General features: G+C 40.2%; 2 protein-coding genes across 8 annotated transcripts in view; one reads left to right on the top strand and one right to left on the bottom strand.

The window, feature by feature from the left end:
* The window catches only part of LOC128691176 (zinc-regulated GTPase metalloprotein activator 1), a 115,337-nt gene that overhangs the window by 74,191 nt on the left and 20,912 nt on the right, over positions 1-20,234 (bottom strand). For all 7 annotated transcript variants that reach the window (XM_053780024.2, XM_053780025.2, XM_070089091.1 and 4 more), the window contains one exon: positions 20,055-20,151. In XM_053780024.2, coding sequence (XP_053635999.1) covers positions 20,055-20,151 — 97 coding nt within the window. The remainder of the gene's footprint in view (positions 1-20,054; positions 20,152-20,234) is intronic.
* LOC128691178 (uncharacterized) lies at positions 606-20,194 on the top strand. The gene is made up of 3 exons (XM_053780028.2): positions 606-764; positions 11,692-12,437; positions 18,777-20,194. The coding sequence occupies exons 1-3, from the start codon at positions 754-756 to the stop codon at positions 18,935-18,937; spliced, it is 918 nt and encodes a 305-aa protein (XP_053636003.2). The 5' UTR covers positions 606-753; the 3' UTR covers positions 18,938-20,194.

Genomic DNA, 20,234 nt, shown 5'->3' with positions numbered 1-20,234 from the left:
TCTGTGTATATACAGTAAGGTATATCTCAATGTATGTTCAATGAGATATGATAGTGCCTCTGGCTCTCAACCAACCCTGAGTTCAATCCCAGAGAGAGTGGAGGAGGTTGGGCAAATTTCCAAACACCTGCTGACCCTGTTCACCTAGCAGTAAATAGGTACCTGGGTATGTCAATTATTGTGATTGTTATCCTACGGGTGTAGTGGCACACTTCAGATAGGGACTGCGTTTTGAAATGAGATGAGCTAAGATAGCAGCTCTTGGCCTGTAAACTCAGTAGTGTAAGACACTGGAGGAGTGAGGGTGATGGGAGAGGAGGATGGCTTATAGAAGAGGAGAGTGAGTGAGAGAAGAGGATGGGGTGTGAGAGAAGAGGATGATGAGTGAGAGAAATGGGTAAGCGAGAGAAGAGGAGGCAGAGTGAAAGAAAAGGAGGGTGAGTGAGAGAAGAGGAGGGCGAGTGAAAGAAGAGGAGGGCAAGTGAGAGAAAAGGAGGGCGAATGAGAGAAGAGGAGGGCGAATGAGAGAACAGGAAGATAAGTGAGAGAAGGGGAGGGATGAGAGGTGTGGGAGGGGTTAAGGAACAGTGCCAGGTTGAAGGTGGGGAGTTATCACACAAGTGGGAGCCAGTAGCAGTTAGTTAGAGTGGAGCCACTTACCTGGGTACACCTCAAACACTGACTACACCACCAGCCACCTCTTCACCGTGTAGCATATAAACCAGTGGTGAAGCCAGAATACGCTACACTACTATGCATCCCAGGTCAGTCTTTCTTATACCTTCCATCTCACTCCACTCCACAGATTTTTCCTTCCATACACCAGTACTGACATCATTTCACAAGTCTTGTCACCACTGCACAAGTTCAATCACCACTATATAATTTACATCTTTCTTGATTCTCAACAGTGTTGGTTACAAGAATATAAGAACATAAGAAAGAAGGAACACTGCAGCAGGCCTACTGGCCCATGCAAGGCAGGTCCAATTCTCCTACCGGCTTAAGCCAATGCCTTAACCTAGTCAGGTCAGGTCACATTCACTTAAGGAAGGAACATGGCATCTGACCTAGTAGCACAAGCTGGTCAGGTCCAACTCACACCCACTCATGTATTTATCTAACCTATTTTTAAAACTACACAACATCTTAGGTTCTATGACAGTACTCGGGAGTTTGTTCCACTCATCCACAACTCTATTACTAAACCAGTGCCTTCCTATATCCTTCCTGTATCTGAATTTTTCCAAATTAAAGCCATAGCTGCAAGCCCTGTCTAGGCTAGATATTTTCAGCATGCTATTTACATCCCGTTCAATGTAGATAAATGCAAGGTTCTGAAGCTTGGGAGTGCCCATAACCCTAGTACTTATAAGTTAAATGATGTAGAACTTAGCCATACAGATTGCGAAAAGGACTTGGGGGTTATGGTGAGCAGCAACGTTAAACCAAGACAGCAATGCCTAAGCGTACGCAATAAGGCAAATAGATTACTGGGATTTATATCAAGAAGAGTAAGCAACAGAAGTCCAGAGGTCATACTGCAGCTTTATACATCATTAGTAAGGCCTCACCTAGATTATGCAGCTCAGTTCTGGTCTCCATATTACAGAATGGACATAAATTCGTTAGAAAACATTCAGCGTAGGATGACTAAATTAATACATAGCATTAGAAATCTTCCTTATGAAGAAAGATTGAAGACTCTTAAGTTACATTCACTTGTTAGACGAAGAATGAGGGAAGACCTGATCGAAGTGTATAAGTGGAAGATAGGTATTAATAAAGGGGATATTAATAAGGTCTTGAGGATGTCTCTCCAAGAGAGAACCCGCAGTAATGGATTTAAATTAGATAAGTTTGGATTTAGAAAGGACATAGGAAAGTATTGGTTTGGAAATAGGGTAGTTGATGAGTGGAACAGTCTACCTAGTTGGGTTATTGAGGCTGGGACTTTGGGTAGTTTCAAATTTAGGTTGGATAAGTACATGAGTGGGAGGGGTTGGATTTGAGTGGGACTTTCACATCAGAGCTTATTTCTTGGGTGGCATTGAAAATTGGGTTGGGCAAATGTTTTGTTAGTGGGATGAATTGTAAAGGACCTGCCTAGTATGGGCCAACAGGCCTCCTGCAGTGTTCCTCCTTTCTTATGTTCTTATGTTCTTATTCATTCCTGTTTTCCATTTATACACCTCAATCATATCCCCCCTAATTCTACTCCTTTCTAGAGAATGCAGATCCAGGGCCCTCAGTCTATACACATAGGGAAGATTTCTGATACATGGGATCAACTTTGTCGTCCTCCTTTGTATGTTTTCCAGTGCATTTACAGTGGTCCCTCGTTTTTCGTAGTTAATCCGTTCCTGGAGTTGCTACTATTATCGAAATCTACGATTTTCGAATCAATTTTCCCCATAAGAAATAATGTAAATACAATTAATCCGTTCCTGACACCCAGAAGTATTAAAACAAAAATTTTTTTTACATGAAATATAGATGTAGTACATAAACAATACAATGGGAAATGATGACTGAAACATTAACAGCATAACACTTACCTTTATTGGAGATTCTTCTTAGTGTATGGGAGACTGGAGGAGGAGAGAGATTGGATTGTTTACAGTTTGGAAGGGGAATCCCCTTCCATCAACACCTCAGGTACCAATTGCTTTTCTGGGGTTGCTTCTCTTCTCTGTTTCTTAATGCCACTAGGACCACCTTGAGAGTCACTGGAGTCCTGTCTCGCAAAATAACTGTGGAGAGAGCTCTGTTTCTGGCATCTCTTTAACACTTCCCTAAAATGGCCCAAGACTTTGTCACTGTACATGTTGCCAACATGGCTTGCAACAACCTTGTCAGGGTGATGTTTCTCCATAAAGCTTACCATCTTACCCCACATGGCAAAAATCTATTGAATTTCTGAAGAAGGCACCTTCTTCCAGCTTTCTTCCTCCTCCTCTGCAGCATGATTCTGAGCTGCGATCTGTTGCTGTTCCTGCTGAAGCTCTTGCAGCTCCTCAGTGGTGAACTCTTCGTTGTGGCCTTCCACCAACTCTTCCACATCCTCCAAACTCACATCCAACCCCATGGAACTCCCCAGTGCCACAACTGATTTAACAACAGACATAGGCTCATCAGGATCAGTCCCAAACCCTTCAAAATCCCTCTTGTCGACACAATCTGGCCACAATTTTCTCCAAGCAGAGTTCAAAGTCCTGGTAGTCACTCCCTCCCAAGCCATACCTATAAGGGTTATGCACTGGAGGATGCTGAAGTGTTCTCTCCAAAATTCCCTTGAGACTCCATCTTTTATTTATTTTATTTAGTAATTTAAGCATACAAACAGAGGTACAAAAAAATACAGGTAAGAGCAGCATGCCAAAGCCACTTATATGCATAGCATTACGGGCTGGCTTAAAATTAACTTAAGATTAACTAAGCAATGATGAAATCAGTGGTAAAACATTATTGTAAACAGATAACTATAATGCACAAATGAGTATTACAAAGACAGGTCATATGGTTGTTTGCATTGCTGTACATTCAGTCGAATGGAGTATTCTGTTAGGTAGTGTATTTAAAAAAATAATAAAGTTAGATTGGGTCCTAGGTTTAACATTTGTGTGATATAATTGTGAGTAACATATAGGATATACAATTTATAAGGTTCAGTTATTCAGTAATTATTTGGTTTTGAGTGAGTAAGTGATCTTTGAGAAGAGACTTGAATTTATAAACAGGTAGTGTTTCTTTTATATTTACAGGTAATGAATTCCAGATTTTAGGGCCTTTTATGTGCATTGAGTTTTTGCATAGCGTGAGATGGACACGAGGAACATCAAAGAGTGATCTGTGCCTTGTGTTATGGTCATGTGTTCTGTTGAAGTTGGCAAGGAGATGTTTGAGGGGAGGGTTAATATCCGAGTTAAGTGTTCTATGTATGTAATAGGTGCAATAATAAGTATGGATGTTTTGTATGGTGAGTAGGTCGAGTGTTTTGAATATTGGTGGAGTGTGTTGCCTTTAGTGAGAATTTGTTATCATTCTAACTGCAGCCTTTTGTTGGGTAATTAGTGGTCTGAGATGGTTAATTGTTGTTGAGCCCCATGCACAAATTCCATAGGTGAGATAGGGGTAAATAAGAGAGTGATAAAGGTGATAAAGTGAGTGTCTGTGGTCACAGTCAAGCACCTGTGAAACATTGCTTTGGTGTAGAGTTTTTTAAAGTTTGCAATGACCTGCTGGTCCATGGGCTGGAGGAGAGGAGTGGTATTCGGGGGCAAGAACTTTACTGTGATGAACCCAAACTCCTCGAAAATTAGGTCACCCAAGTTTGGAGGAGGAGCAGGTGCATTGTCCATTACTAGCACACACTTGAGATCCAGTTTCTTTTCCAGGAGGTAATTCTTCACACTAGGGCCAAACACTTCATTGAACCACTCGACAAAAATTTCCCTCGTGACCCATGCCTTACTATTAGATTTCCAAAACACACACAATTTACTCTTCATAACATTGTTTTTCCTGAACACTCTGGGATTTTCAGAATGGTACACTAGTAATGGCTTCACTTTGAAATCCCCACTAGCATTAGCACAGAACATGAGCATCAGCTTGTCTTTCATAGGCTTGTGTCCTGGTATTGCCTTTTCCTCCTGTGTAATGAAGGTCCTCTTTGGCATTTTCTTCCATAAGAGGCCTGTTTCGTCACAATTGAACACTTGTTCAGGTTTCAGTCCTTCACTGTTTATGTACTCCTGGAATTCATGCACATATTTTTCAGCCGCCTTGTGGTCCGAACTGGCAGCCTCACCATGCCTTACCACACTGTGTATGCCAGTACGGTTCTTAAATCTCTCAAACCAACCTTTGCTGGCCTTAAATTCACTCACATCACCACTATTTACAGGCAATTTCTTTACCAGATCGTTGTGCAACTACCTAGCCTTTTCACAAATAATCGAAGTCATAAGAGCATCTCCTGCTAATTGTTTCTCATTTATCCACACCAATAATAACTTCTCAACTTCTTCGAGTACTGGTGATCTCATTTTTTTCAGCATAGTTACCCCCTTTGCAACAACAGCATCCTTGATTTCCTTTTTCTTGGCCACTATGGAACATATGGTTGTGTAGGGTTTCTTATACATCCTGGCCAGTTCGGCCGCACTTGTGCCACTTTCATATTGTTCAATGATGTTTTTCTTAAATTCAATCGTATTTCTCACCTTCTTTACCACAGGCTTGGCACTAGGAGCTTTCTTTGGAGCCATGGTAGCTTATTTAGTACTTGCAAGCACTAAAATGAGTGGAATATTATGAAATATTTCATAGGAGCACGTGAGGGGACCTTTGTTCACTGGTAAACAATGCCAGACTGGCTGGGTAGGGGGGCCGCCCCGGCTCACACCGTGTGTACGCGTCCCGGACGAACTACTATTCACAAGTCAACCTATGATTAGCGAGCCCATGTTTATACAAAAATATCCCTATGATTTCCAAAATCTATGATTCCCGAGAACTACGAAAAACGAGGGACCACTGTATATCCATTCTCTAAAACGGTGACCAGAACTGTACAGCATAATCTAAATGAGGCCTAACCAAAGATATATAGAGTTAAAAAACAACCTGAGGACTTCTATTATTTATACTTCTTGCTATGAAGCCAAGGATTCTGTTACTTTTATTGCAAACACTTATGCACTGTTGTCTTGATTTCAGATTACTGCTAACCAGAACTCTTAAATCCTTTACACAATCACTAAAATTAAGATCTACATTATTTGGTTTATATGTGGCATGGTTATTTTCCTGTCCAACATTTAGAACTTTGCATTTGCCTATATTAAACTGCATCGGCCACTTCTCCGACCACTGCATCAATCTATTCAAATCATCCTGGAGTGCTCTAATGTCCTCATTAAAATGAATTGGATGGCCTATTTTGGTGTCATCAGTAAATTTGCTTATGTCACTTTTTAATCCCTCATCTATGTCGTTAATGTAAATTGTGAACAGCAAGGGGCCCAATACATACTGACCCCTGTGGAACACCGCTTGTGACATGCTCCAATTCTGATTTCTCCCCATTTATGCAAACTCTCTGCTGCCTATTTGTCAACCATGCCTCTACCCAGGAAAAAATTTCTCCTCCTATTCCGTGTGCCCTAACCCTTTCAGGGTTTCCGACATACTAGTACGGCTTACCCACCAGGGTTATTGACGTACTAGTACGCATAAATTCTAGCGCCTTCAAATCTAGCGAGAGAAAGCTGATAGGCCTACATATGAAAGAATGGGTCTATGTGGTCAGTGTGCACAGTATAAAATAAACCCTGCAGCACACAGTGCGTAATGAGAAAAAAACTTTGACCGTGTTTTTGGTTTCAAACAGCGAATTTGCACTGTATTTTTGTATGGTATTTATGGTTGTATTCTAGTTTTCCTGGTCTCATTTTATAGAATGGAAGACATATTACAGAAATTGAGATGATTTTGATTGGTTTCACAATGAAAAGTACAGTGGTCCCCCGCTTTTCGTAGTTCCTGGCAATCGTAAAATTCGCCAATCATAGGGGTATTTTCATATAAACATGGACTCGCTTTTCATAGGCTGACTCGCGAGTCATAGTTCATCCGGGACGCGAACACACAGCGTGAGCCAGGGCGGCAGCCAGTCTGGCATTGTTTACCAGTGAGCGAAGGTCCCCTCGCGTGCTCCAGCGAAATATTTCATAATATTCCATTTATTTTAGTGCTTGCAAGTATTAAATAAGCTACCATGGCTCCAAAGAAAGCTCCTAGTGCCAAGCCTGTGGTAAAGAAGGTGAGAAATACGATTGAATTTAACAAAACCATCATTGAACAATATGAAAGTGGTACAAGTGTGGCTGAACTGTCCAGGATGTATAAGAAACCCTATACAACCTTATGTTCCATAGTGGCCAAGAAAAAGGAAATAAAGGATGCTGTTGTTGCAAAGGGAGTAACTATGCTGACAAAAATGAGATCACCAGTACTGGAAAGGTTGAGAATTTATTATTGGTGTGGATAAATGAGAAACAATTAGCAGGAGATACTCTTATGACTTCGTTTATTTGTGAAAAGGCTAGGCAGTTGCATGAAGATTTGGTAAAGAAATTGCCTGCAAATAGTGGTGAAGTGAGTGAATTTAAGGCCAGCAAAGGCTGGTTTGAGAGATTTAAGAACCGTACTGGCATACACAGTGTGGTAAGGCATGGTGAGGCTGCCAGTTCGGACAACAAGGCGGCTGAAAAATATGTGCATGAATTCCAGGAGTAAATAAACAGTGAAGGACTGAAACCTGAACAAGTGTTCAATTGTGACGAAACAGGCCTCTTTTGGAAGAAAATGCCAAAGAGGACCTTCATTACACAAGAGGAAAAGGCAATGCCAGGACATAAGCCTATGAAAGACAGGCTGACGCTAATGTTCTGCGCTAATGCTAGTGGGGATTTCAAAGTGAAGCCATTACTAGTGTACCATTCTGAAAATCCCAGAGTGTTCAGGAAAAACAATGTTATGAAGAGTAAATTGTGTGTGTTTTGGAAATCTAATAGTAAGGCATGGGTCACGAGGGAAATTTTCGTCGAGTGGTTCAATGAAGTGTTTGGCCCTAGTGTGAAGGAGTATCTCCTGGAAAAGAAATTGGATCTCAAGTGCGTGCTAGTAATGGACAATGCACCTGCTCATCCTCCAACCTTGGATGACCTAATTTTCGAGGAGTTTGGGTTCATCACAGTAAAGTTCTTGCCCCCGAATACCACTCCTCTCCTCCAACCCATGGACCAGCAGGTTATTGCAAACTTTAAAAAACTCTACACAAAAGCAATGTTTCACAGGTGCTTGACTGTGACCACAGACACTCACTAGATGAGGGCATAAAGAGCGACATCGGCAAGTTTGCCGATGACACCAAAATGGGCCGTCAAATTCATTCTGACGAGGACATTCGAGCACTCCAGGAAGATTTGAATAGACTGATGCAGTGGTCGGAGAAGTGGCAGATGCAGTTTAATATAGACAAATGCAAAGTTCTAAATGTTGGACAGGACAATAACCATGCCACATATAAACTAAATAATGTAGATCTTAATATTACGGATTGCGAAAAAGATTTAGGAGTTCTGGTTAGCAGTAATCTGAAACCAAGACAACAGTGCATAAGTGTTCGCAATAAAGCTAATAGAATCCTTGGCTTCACATCAAGAAGCATAAATAATAGGAGTCCTCAGGTTGTTCTTCAACTCTATACATCCTTGGTTAGGCCTCATTTAGTATACATCCTTGGTTAGGCCTCATTTAGATTATGCTGCACAGTTTTGGTCATCGTATTACAGAATGGATATAAATTCTCTGGAAAATGTACAAAGGAGGATGACAAAGTTGATCCCATGTATCAGAAACCTTCCCTATGAGGATAGACTAAGGGCCCTGAATCTGCACTCTCTAGAAAGACGTAGTATTAGGGGGGATATGATTGAGGTGTATAAATGGAAGACAGGAATAAATAAAGGGGATGTAAATTGTGTGCTGAAAATATCTAGCCTAGACAGGACTCGCAGCAATGGTTTTAAGTTGGAAAAATTCAGATTCAGGAAGGATATAGGAAAGTACTGGTTTGGTAATAGAGTTGTGGATGAGTGGAACAAACTCCCAAGTACAGTTATAGAGGCCAGAACGTTGTGTAGCTTTAAAAATAGGTTGGATAAATACATGAGTGGATGTGGGTGGGTGTGAGTTGGACCTCAAAGCTTGTGCTACCAGGTCGGTTGCCGTGTTCCTTCCTTAAGTCAATGTGACCTGACCTGACTAGGTTGGGTGCATTGGCTTAAGCCGGAAGGAGACTTGGACCTGCCTCGCATGGGCCAGTAGGCCTTCTGCAGTGTTCCTTCGTTCTTATGTTCTTATGTAACCACTGCCTCAATTGCTGTCTCAACAGCTGCCTCAACCACTGCCTCAATCGCTTCCTCAACAGCTGCCTCACCCACTGCCTCAATAGCTGCCTCACCCACTGCCTCAATCGCTGCCTCAACAGCTGCCTCAATCGCTGCCTCAACAGCTGCCTCAACCACTGCCTCAATCGCTGCCTCACCCACTGCCTCAATCGCTGCCTCAACAGCTGCCTCAACCACTGCCTCAATCGCTGCCTCAACAGCTGTCTCACCCACTGCCTCAATCGCTGCCTCAACAGCTGCCTACCCACTGCCTCAACAGCTGCCTCACCCACTGCCTCAATCGCTGCCTCAACAGCTGCCTCAACCACTGCCTCAATTGCTGCCTCAACAGCAGCCTCAACAGCTGCCTCACCCACTGCCTCAATTGCTGCCTCAACCACTGCCTCAATCGCTGCCTCAACAGCTGCCTCAACAGCTGCCTCTACAACTCCAGTCGCACTCAGTCTACAAGCACCAAACAATGAATTATTGTGAAATGTTTGGAAGAGCAGGGAGACTAATGCTCACTCCAGCTTAAACAAAGCCACACTGACGATGTGTCAACCACTCCCTCGTATTTTTATACAACTTCCTTCTTCAATTATATCGCATTTATTATTATTATTGTTGTTATTATTAGCAGTAGCAGAAATGTTTGATTCTTTGCTGTGTTCAAGAGAGTAAACACATGATGTCACCGTCTAATACCTGTCCGAATAGCCATTCCAATATGCAGTCAAGAATGGGTTTGCATTATTTATACTGAAGTTTAATAGCAAATAATGAACAAATAAAACACTCACCACACTGAGTGGTGGGAGGGCTGGCTGCCAGTTGCGGGGGTCGGTGAGAGGGTAGTAGGGACTTGCAGGTGGCGGGAAACTTGAATATGATTTGGCAGCTGGGAATTTGGTGGCTGGGAATTTGGCGGTTGGGAATTCGCGAATGTGTGAAGCCCGCGAAAGCTGAAAACGTGAATGTTGAGGGAGACCTGTATTACGTATTATATTATTATACGTATTATATTATTATTATAAGTATTATTATTATTATTATAAGTATTATTATTATTATTATAAGTATTATTATTATTATTATTATTATTATTATTATTATTATTATTATTATTATTATTATTACGTATTATTATTATTATTAATTAGTACGTATGTATTCTTATAATAATAACTTTTGCTTACCATTTGGAATTTTTATTCACACAAAAAATAGAAAATTTACTGTTATGCAGACTACAGCATTATTGTAATAATTGTATAAATAATGTCAACCCATTTGTGACTGCATATTAGAGTGGCCAGTTGGACACACATTGGACAGTGACATCATTTATATATTCTTGAACATGGCCAAAATCAAACATTTCCGCTATTTCGAGCTCAATTTCAAGGTACTTTTCGTTGTGAAAGCAAACAAAATCATGTCTATTTCTGTAATATATCTTCTATTCTATCAAATGAGACCAAAAAAATGAGAATACAACCATAAAAACCATACAAAAATATACTGCTAAGGGGCAGCTAATGGCTAAGAAGTGAACTCTGTTATTTATGGTCCGATTTCTTTCAATTTTGTTGTACATTAAGAAGTATCTTTCCATCATACATTGCCCAAGTTTCAATAAGATAGTCCAACAAACAAATGAGATCCAATTCCCTAGATCAAGAGCAAGAGCCCCTCACCAGCATCAAGGAACCTCCCTTGAGGCCCACTCGCATCTGGAAATTTTGCTCACGTCTGGAAGCAAAAAATCGACCAAGCGACTGCTCATATCTGGAAAAACTCGCACGTAGATGCACTCATAAGCAGAGGTTCCACTGCATTGGTGAATACTGAGGTCAAGCATATTTTTGGTTAATATATAAGATGAAACAAATTGGTTCTAGTGCGAACATCAGTACAATTACAAATATAGTGATGCACCAGGCTTTGACATAGTTTAATCTAATCTGGGTTCAAGTCAGTTTTAGGAGGTCCTTGTTTTACTATGTTTTTTAAGCAGATGATTAAAGAGAAACTTTTTGCACCTTCTGGAAGGGAGTTCCCAATTTTAGGATTTTTTATTGTCATAGAGTTCCTGTACAGGTTCAAACGTGTTTTATATCAAAGAGATATACTTATTTCTTGTACTGTGTCAGTGTTCTGTTGTGACTCTACAGGAAGTCAGAGCACTGGGTTGAAGTTTGTTCTAAGTGTACTGTACTTATAAATTGCGCAGTGGCAAGTGTGGATATGTTGCATATTGAGTAAGTTGAGACTTTAGAATAGTGGGAGTGTGTGTCTGGCACCTGATTGGGAGATTACTCTAATAGCTTTCTGTTGGGTAACAATGGGGTTTTAGGTGATTTGCTGTTGTAGATCCTCAAGCACAAATACCATAGGTGAGGTAAGGACAAATCAGAGAGCTGTACACAGTAATACACAGTTCACCCTAGTTCACTTGTTAAAAGACACGAGGAACATCTAATTTATGGGTTACTTGTGAATTGTTCTGTTCATGGAAATATAACAACTTATTCATCATTTCTTATATTCATTTGCTGCATTTAGTACCAAATTAATTCAAAACTGAATTAATGTGGATTATTATTCAATATAAATACAAGAGCCATGTTTCTCTTGGCTTGGGGAAATAAAAAAAACTGGAAAGTTTACAATTTAAGAATATAATGACCCAAGTACTTGTTGAAACTTTCTTTCTTTTCCTTTGCAGGGCAGGGATTGTGTTCCTGTGTATGACAGAGGTCATACTGTGTGCTAGTGAGGCAGCAAGGAACTGGCCTCATAGCACACATCCTAAACACTATCATCCTCAACAAAGAGCTGACTTACATAGTAGAAGGTACCAAATACCTTGGCCAAATCCTTTCTTAAGGCCAAGATTAAGCATACCAGGAACACAAAATGTTCCTCAGTCATGGCCTCATAATAGACACAAGCTTCAATATCTCCCTAGGCAAGATTTTCACATACATGGGATGAATCTAACAAGAGCACAAAATCGTCCCCATAACTGGCAAATGATGCAGGTTCTTCCCAACATTACTCAAAAGATTCAGACTCTTCCTAACTATGATCCAAAGGTTCAAACACTTCCTAAGAATCAGCATAAGATTCAGGTTCTTCCTAACAATCTGCCAAATATTCAGCATCTTCCATCACACACATACCAAAGAACCCAAGTTCCAAATTATAAACATTTTAACAAATCAGATGTGCTAAGGATGCAAGAAAGTCCTACTGTTAAACATTTATCAACTGTTTTGCAAAGTACACCAAGCAAGACTCTGCCTTCAACAAGGAACAATGTCAAACATCTGGAAAGCCAAAACATAACTCTACGCCTAACAAAACTAAGCACACCAGAGAGAATAGGGAAGCAGTGGGTACTGCCTCGCACACTGGTAGGGGCCTACAGGACTACCCAGAGAAACACCAGACGACGGTGGTGGCGCAGAGGTAATCACAAATAATTTTTACTCCATATAAATAATTTTTACTCTGGCTATCTCCCACAGAGTCACCCTGCCTTGGTAGGAGATGGCCAGCGTGTTTAAAAAAAAAAAAATTTTGCCCGAGTTGCCTTACCTACTAAGCCTAACTTTATTCATTCAATTTTTGTTTGCATTTCCTTTCTATATTGCAAACAGGTCACAGAAGCTTTCTTCTAAGTTTGGTGCAAGCATATTTAGTCATGTATTTTCATGAAGGTACTTTTTCACTATTATCGAAATGTATTTAGAAATATGATGGGGCAGTTACAGTATTTTGCTCAGCAAGAGGAATGTGAAAAATTTTCCTGATGCTTAGTGACTGACCCCATAATAATAATACACATAATACTGTATAATAATAATATCTTTATTTCTACAAATACAGTGGACCCCCAGTATTCGATATTAATCCGTTCCTGAGCTCATCGTATGCCAAAATTATCGGAAGGCGAATTAATTTTCCCTATAAGAAATAATGGAAATCAAATTAATCTGTGCAAGACACCCAAAAGTATGAAAAAAAAAATTTACCACATGAAATATTGAGTTTAATGCACACAAACTGAAGAAGACATGCACAGTTTGTAGTACTCTACTAACAATAGAATATGTGACACTTACCTTTAATGAAGATCTGGTGATGACTGATGGGATGGGAGGAGGGGAGAGTGTCGAAGTTGTTAATGTTTAGAAGGGGAATCCCCTTCCCTTAGGACTTGAGGTACCAAGTCCTTTTCTGAGGTTACTTCCCTTCTTCTTTTAATGCCACTAGGACCAGCTTGAGAGTCACTGGACCTCTGTCGCTGTTCCTTAAAATTTGTCTAAAATGGGCCATAACATTGTCATTGTAATAGTCACCAGCACGGCTTGCAATAGCTGTGTCAGGGTGATTTTCATCCATAAAGGTTTGCAGTTCAACCCACTTTGCACACATTTCCTTAATTTTTGAAGTAGGCACAATGGATTCCACAACTGGCATAGGCTTCTTAGGGTTATCCCCAAACCCTTCAAAATCTTTCTTAATTTCCATACTAATTCTCATCCTTTGTACTACAGGGTTGGCGCTAGAAGCTTTCTTGGGGCCCATGGTGACTTATTTTGCAGAAACAAGCACCAAAAACAGTGATAATATGGAATGTACCGAATGTATGCTTAGATGCGAGCACACTGGCTGGCTTGTAAACACTGGCACTCACGTGGACGCGTCCCGGATGAATCGCGTGTGGTGCGTTAAAATGTATCGAATACCAGATTTAACGTATACCGATGCCATCGAATACCTGGGGTCCACTGTATATGTACAAGGTATACAGGCCTAGCTGACATCAATGAAATATGTACTACTAAATAGAAAGCCCCTTCTTATACAGAGCATTTCAGGAAAATTAGGACAGTTTTGTCCCAGAATGTGACCCACACCAGTCGACTGACACCCAGGTACCCATTACGTATTGCTGATGGGTGAACATAGACAACAGATGTAAGGAAACACGCCCAATATTTCAACCCTCACAGGGAATTGAACCTGGACCCTCACCAGGTGAAGTGAGAGCTTTTGCCACCACACCATGGGCCACCATATAAAATTCGATAATGTATCACAGTGAAAGATGTGTATAGATGAACCACTGTTATTTTGTCTTTACTTACTTGGAGCGAGTACCTGCATTCCTCTCCACTTAAACTACAATACAGTGGTCCCCCGCTTTTCGTAGTTCCCGGCAATCGTAAAATTCGCCAATCATAGGGGTATTTTCGTATAAACATGGACTCGCTTTTCATAGGTTGACTCGCGAGTCGTAGTTCGTCCAGGACGCGTACGCACGGCGTGGGCCAGGGCGGCAGCCAGTCTGGCATTGTTTACCAGTGAGCGAAGATCCCCTCACGTGATCCAGCGAAATATTTCATAATATTCCATTTATTTTAGTGCTTGCAAGTACTAAATAAGCTACCATGGCTCCAAAGAAAGCTCCTAGTGCCAAGCCTGTGGTAAAGAAGGTGAGAAATACGATTGAATTTAAGAAAACCATCATTGAACAATATGAAAGTGGTACAAGTGTGGCCGAACTGTCCAGGATGTGTAAGAAACCCTATACAACCTTATGTTCCATAGTGGCCAAGAAAAAGGAAATAAAGGATGCTGTTGTTGCAAAGGGAGTAACTATGCTGACAAAAATGAGATCACCAGTACTGGAAGAGGTTGAGAAGTTATTATTGGTGTGGATAAATGAGAAACAATTAGCAGGAGATACTCTTATGACTTCGTTTATTTGTGAAAAGGCTAGGCAGTTGCATGAAGATTTGGTAAAGAAATTGCCTGCAAATAGTGGTGAAGTGAGTGGATTCAAGGCCAGCAAAGGCTGATTTGAGAGATTTAAGAACCGTACTGGCATACACAGTGTGGTAAGGCATGGTGAAGCTGCCAGTTCGGACCACAAGGCGGCTGAAAAATATGTGCATGAATTCCAGGAGTACATAGAGGCTGAAGGACTGAAACCTGAACAAGTGTTCAATTGTGACGAAACAGGCCTCCTTTGGAAGAAAATGCCAAAGAGGACCTTTATTACACAAGAGGAAAAGGCAATGCCAGGACATAAGCCTATGAAAGACAGGCTGACGCTAATGTTCTGCGCTAATGCTAGTGGGGATTTCAAAGTGAAGCCATTACTAGTGTACCATTCTGAAAATCCCAGAGTGTTCAGGAAAAACAATGTTATGAAGAGTAAATTGTGTGTTTTGGAAATCTAATAGTAAGGCATGGGTCACGAGGGAAATTTTCATCGAGTGGTTCAATGAAGTGTTGGGCCCTAGTGTGAAGGAGTATCTCCTGGAAAAAGAAATTGGATCTCAAGTGCATGCTAGTAATGGACAATGCACATGCTCATCCTCCAAACTTGGATGACCTAATTTTCGAGGAGTTTGGGTTCATCACAGTAAAGTTCTTGCCCCCGAATACCACTCCTCTCCTCCAACCCATGGACCAGCAGGTTATTGTAAACTTTAAAAAACTCTACACAAAAGCAATGTTTCACAGGTGCTTGACTGTGACCACAGACACTCACTTGACCCTAAGGGAATTTTGGAGAGAACACTTCAGCTTCCTCCACTGCATAACCCTTATAGGTATGGCTTGGGAGGGAGTGACTACCAGGACTTTGAACTCTGCCTGGAGAAAATTGTGGCCAGATTGTGTCGACAAGAGGGATTCTGAAGGATTTGGGACTGACCCTAATGAGCCTATGTCTGTTGTAAAATCAATTGTGGAACTGGGGAGTTCCATGGGGTTGGATGTGAGTTTGGAGGATGTGGAAGAATTGGTGGAAGACCACAATGAAGAGCTCACCACTGAGGAGCTGCAAGAGCTTCAGCAGGAAGAGCAACACATCGCAGCTCAGAATCTTGCTGCAGAGGAGGAGGAAGAGAGATGGAAGAAGGTGCCTTCTTCAGAAATTAAAGAGATTTTTACTATGTGAGGTAAGATGGAAAGCTTTATGGAGAAACATCACCCTAATAAGGTTGTTGCAAGCCAGGTTGGCAACATGTACAGTGACAAAGTCTTGGGCCATTTTAGGGAAGTGTTAAAGAGATGCCAGAAACAGAGCTCTCTCCACAGTTATTTTGTGAGACAGGACTCCAGTGACTCTCAAGGTGGTCCTAGTGGCATTAAGAAACAGAGAAGAGAAGCAACCCCAGAAAAGCAAATGGTACCTGAGGTGTTGATGGAAGGGGATTCCCCATCCAAACTATAAACAATCCACTCTCTCTCCTCCTCCAGTCTCCCATACACTAAGAAGAATCTCCAATAAAGGTAAGTGTTATGCTGTTAATGTTTCATTCATCATTTCCCATTGTATTGTTTATGTACTACATGTATATTTCATGTTAAAAATTTTTGTTTTAATACTTCTGGGTGTCAGGAACGGATTAATTGTATTTACATTATTTCTTATGGGGAAAATTGATTCGTAAATCGTAAATTTTGTTTATAGTAACGGCTCCAGGAACGGATTAATTACGAACAACGAGGGACCACTGTATATCATACTACTTTTATCTTACAATATGTACCAAAGAAAAATAATCTAGCTTCAGCAATTTTTGTAACGAAATAGACAAAATATACAATTTACAGTATTTAACAATATTAACATTACAGCAAAAGAGAATTGGCTGAGGAACAATGTATGTCATTGACCCTTTCAGGGTCCCCAGGCCATCTCCGAGACTTGTTCTCAAAAAAAAAAAAAAATTTTTTCTTATGAAAAGATAGAGAATCTTTTCCCGATCATAATGACACCAAAAGTATAAAATTTGATGGAAAACTTACAGAATTATGCTCTCGCAAAGTTAGCGGTCTCAACGATGTGTACTCATAGGCGATTTTGCCCACTTTGTGTCCTATTTTCAGTCAATTCCAGTGTACTAGTCGACAAAAACCATAACCATTTTGCTAGAACTCCATTTTTTCTATTGAATGAGTACAAGAAACCACCCATTTACCGATTTCAACTATCCAATAAAGTGGTCAGAATTCAGCAACTTTGCCAATTTCACACAAATTTCAAAAGATGCCGATTTCCGAATAGGGTCCAGAATAAACAAGAAAGACATTCCTGGCACTAAAATAACAAGTTCTCTGTTCGTTAGTCACATCCCCAGGCCCCTCTTATATTTCTTTGGCTTTCCACTTGGAATTTTTATTCTTACAAAAAATAGAAGATTTACTGTTATGCAGACTACTGCATTAGCGTAGAAATGGCATGAATAATATCAGCTCACTTGTGAAAGAATATAAGACTCACCAGTTGACGTTTATTGGACGCTTGGCATGATTTGTTTACTTTTGAACTTTGGTAAAAATCGAACATTTCTGCTACTTTGAGCTCAATTTCAAGGTACTTTTCATTGTAAAACCAGTCAAAATCATCTCAATTTCTGTAATATGTCTTTCATTCTATAAAAGGAAACCAGGAAAACTAGAATACAACAATAAATACCATACGAAAATACAGTGCAAAGTTGCTGTTTTAATCCAAAAACACGGTGAAAGTTTTTTTTTCTCATTACGCACTGTGTGCTGCAGGATTTCTTTTATACTGCCCACACTGACTACATAGACCCATTCTTTCATATGTAGGCCTACCAGCTTTCTCTCACTAGATTTGAGGGCGCTAGAGTTTAGGTGTACTAGTACATCAAAAACCCTGGGGCGTAAGCCGTACTAATATGGCCGAAACCCTGAAAGGGTTAAGAAGGACCCTGTGAGGAATTTCAAATGATCAAGTAACTTCCTAAGTCAATACATGGGAATGTACTGCAATTGATCAAATGATAAGAATGTCCATGTAGTGAACTGTTGATTGTATAATATGTACTGTATTAAATACAGTATTTTGGGTTACCCATTTGAAATACAACCTATTCAAAATACAGTGGAGCCTTGGTACTCAAACTTAATTCATTCCAGAAAGCTGTTCAAGTGCCGATCTGTTCGAGTACCAAACAAATTTCTCCCAACCAATTTTGTTTTTGGTGGGCTGTTATCACTAATCTTCTTAGGCCCCATGGTGACACATTTATACAAATAATATAAAAAATCACCAAAAATGCGAAGAAACACGAAATAGTTTACAGAGAAGTTCTAACAGGTCATCTTTGTTTGGTCGAGTGCCGAGCAAACGGTCGACTACCAACCGATTTTTTTACCAAACAAAGAGTTCGAATACCGGATTGTTAGAGTAAGGAGCTGCTTGAGTACCGAGGTACTACTGTAGTTCAAAATCATTTTCTAACACAGTACTGTACTGTTAGTAATAATGGTAGAATTACCAATGTTTCACTCTTGAAGAGCTTTGTCAAGCCGTTACATAATGGCACGACAAAGCTCCTGGAGAGCAAAACACTGTTGCAATAAAGTGTCACATTAGTTGCATCTGTGTCCATTTCTCTAACATACTGTACTGTTTCAGCGTGGAAGCACATAGATTTGCAACTCAATCCCCATTTTCTGCTGAAACAGAATTCACAATCTGTTATTACCTCATGAAATGTTCAATATTTCTCACAGATACTATGGGACATTTTAGATTCACAGGACCACTATGAACATAAGAACTCCCCCCTTCTCCCCACCAAGTAAATGTAGGCAGCTGGCTGTACCAAACATTCTGTAGTTTTGGAAAGCTATCTCCAACATTTCCAGTTCAGATTGGGTGCACTGTATTAAACTGAATTATACGAGTCAGATATATTGTTGTTATACAGTAACAGGGAAAAAATCTTTGAAATATTTATTTTTCTACAGGACGAACCAATACCACCCGGCCCAGTTGTCCAGATGGTAAAGTATGGCGGCGAGGGCAGTGCGTGTGTCCCTACCTCTCCAACTGGGATGAAAATGAAGGGAAATGCATATGTATCTATGGCACATACAAAGATTCAAATGGAAATTGTCGCAATTTCTAACACCACAGTATCCTTCTCGAGTTGTTGGATACCCACTGGTTGTCATAGGCTTAAACTATTGATTGATTTATCTATTTCCCTAACCCTCTCCCTCTCCCTTTCATTCTTTGTCCCCACCCAAAAGCCTTTCTCCTCTGTCTAATTTGGTCTGGCCAATAAGTAGAAAGGTGACTGTGTAGGGTACAGCCTCACTCATATGATCAAAATATTGTATCTAGCAATTAGCAAAACTATACCAGTAGCATACATTATTATAATCAATACTAAGTGTTAAACTCACTATGGTCATACAGTGCTGCTCAGAAGCATACAAATTTGCATGATATTCACATCTAATTAAAGTACATTAGTCTAATCAGAGCAAATGCTTTAACATCTCAGGAAATCCACATAAAAAGTTCTTAATAGTATTGAAAACACCTAATGTACCATAATATGTAATATGATACTTAGTGAAACAAACCACGGAACAGGTGGGATTTGAACCCATGGTGAGCAAATAATACAACTCCAAGCCAGTACGTAACCTGCAGTTTTACGATTCACTTGCCATGGGTTCAAACCTTACCTGTTTCGTGGTTTGTTTGTAATCGTGTCATTACGATTTTGTGAGCATGATACTTGGTGAATGATACTAAGGTAATATTCCTGGAATAAATCACAAATACTAAAACAAACCAATAAATTCTTGTCAGCTAAATATAAATATGTGTGATTGTGCTTTTTTTCTTCTTGCCAGATTGCAAACAATCTGGCAAGAAGCTAAGAGCAATGCTAATTTTGTGAGAACCATAATACAACTCTTGGAGAGTGAAAGCAACAACCTGACAGGACAGACTGGGCCACAATCAAGCCTCCACTACTCCTTGTGCTGAATGACACACAATGATTGAGACCTTCATAAAATACAAACAATTTCTGTTTATTATTTGAACAACGCAGTCAAATTTATCAAACTTTGTGAACTGAAAAATATTTAGCTTATTCTAACCTAGCAATATGGAAATTCATATTTAATTAGTACAGGAAACTATAATTTCCATCTTTGCAAGCAAAAAATGAATCTATTCAATGATCTTGTGTAACATCCTAATTCATGAACATGATGCACACTTACTTGACTGAGCAGCAGAGACAACCATTACGTAATTCAAGCCATTCTTCAAAGAGATCGCCTTCATGGCCGATGCTCAGGCTCTTCTCCATCGAACTTCCTGAGAGCATCATCATTGTACATAATATTAAAATGAGAGAAAAGTCAAACAAATATTCTTATCCTGTCCAAAAGCTTCAGCAA

The sequence above is a fragment of the Cherax quadricarinatus genome, chromosome 27, assembly GCF_038502225.1.
Source record: "Cherax quadricarinatus isolate ZL_2023a chromosome 27, ASM3850222v1, whole genome shotgun sequence".
NCBI lineage: Eukaryota > Metazoa > Arthropoda > Malacostraca > Decapoda > Parastacidae > Cherax > Cherax quadricarinatus.
The sequence above is the reverse complement of the archived record's forward strand: the minus strand, read 5'-3'. Positions and strand labels throughout refer to the sequence as shown.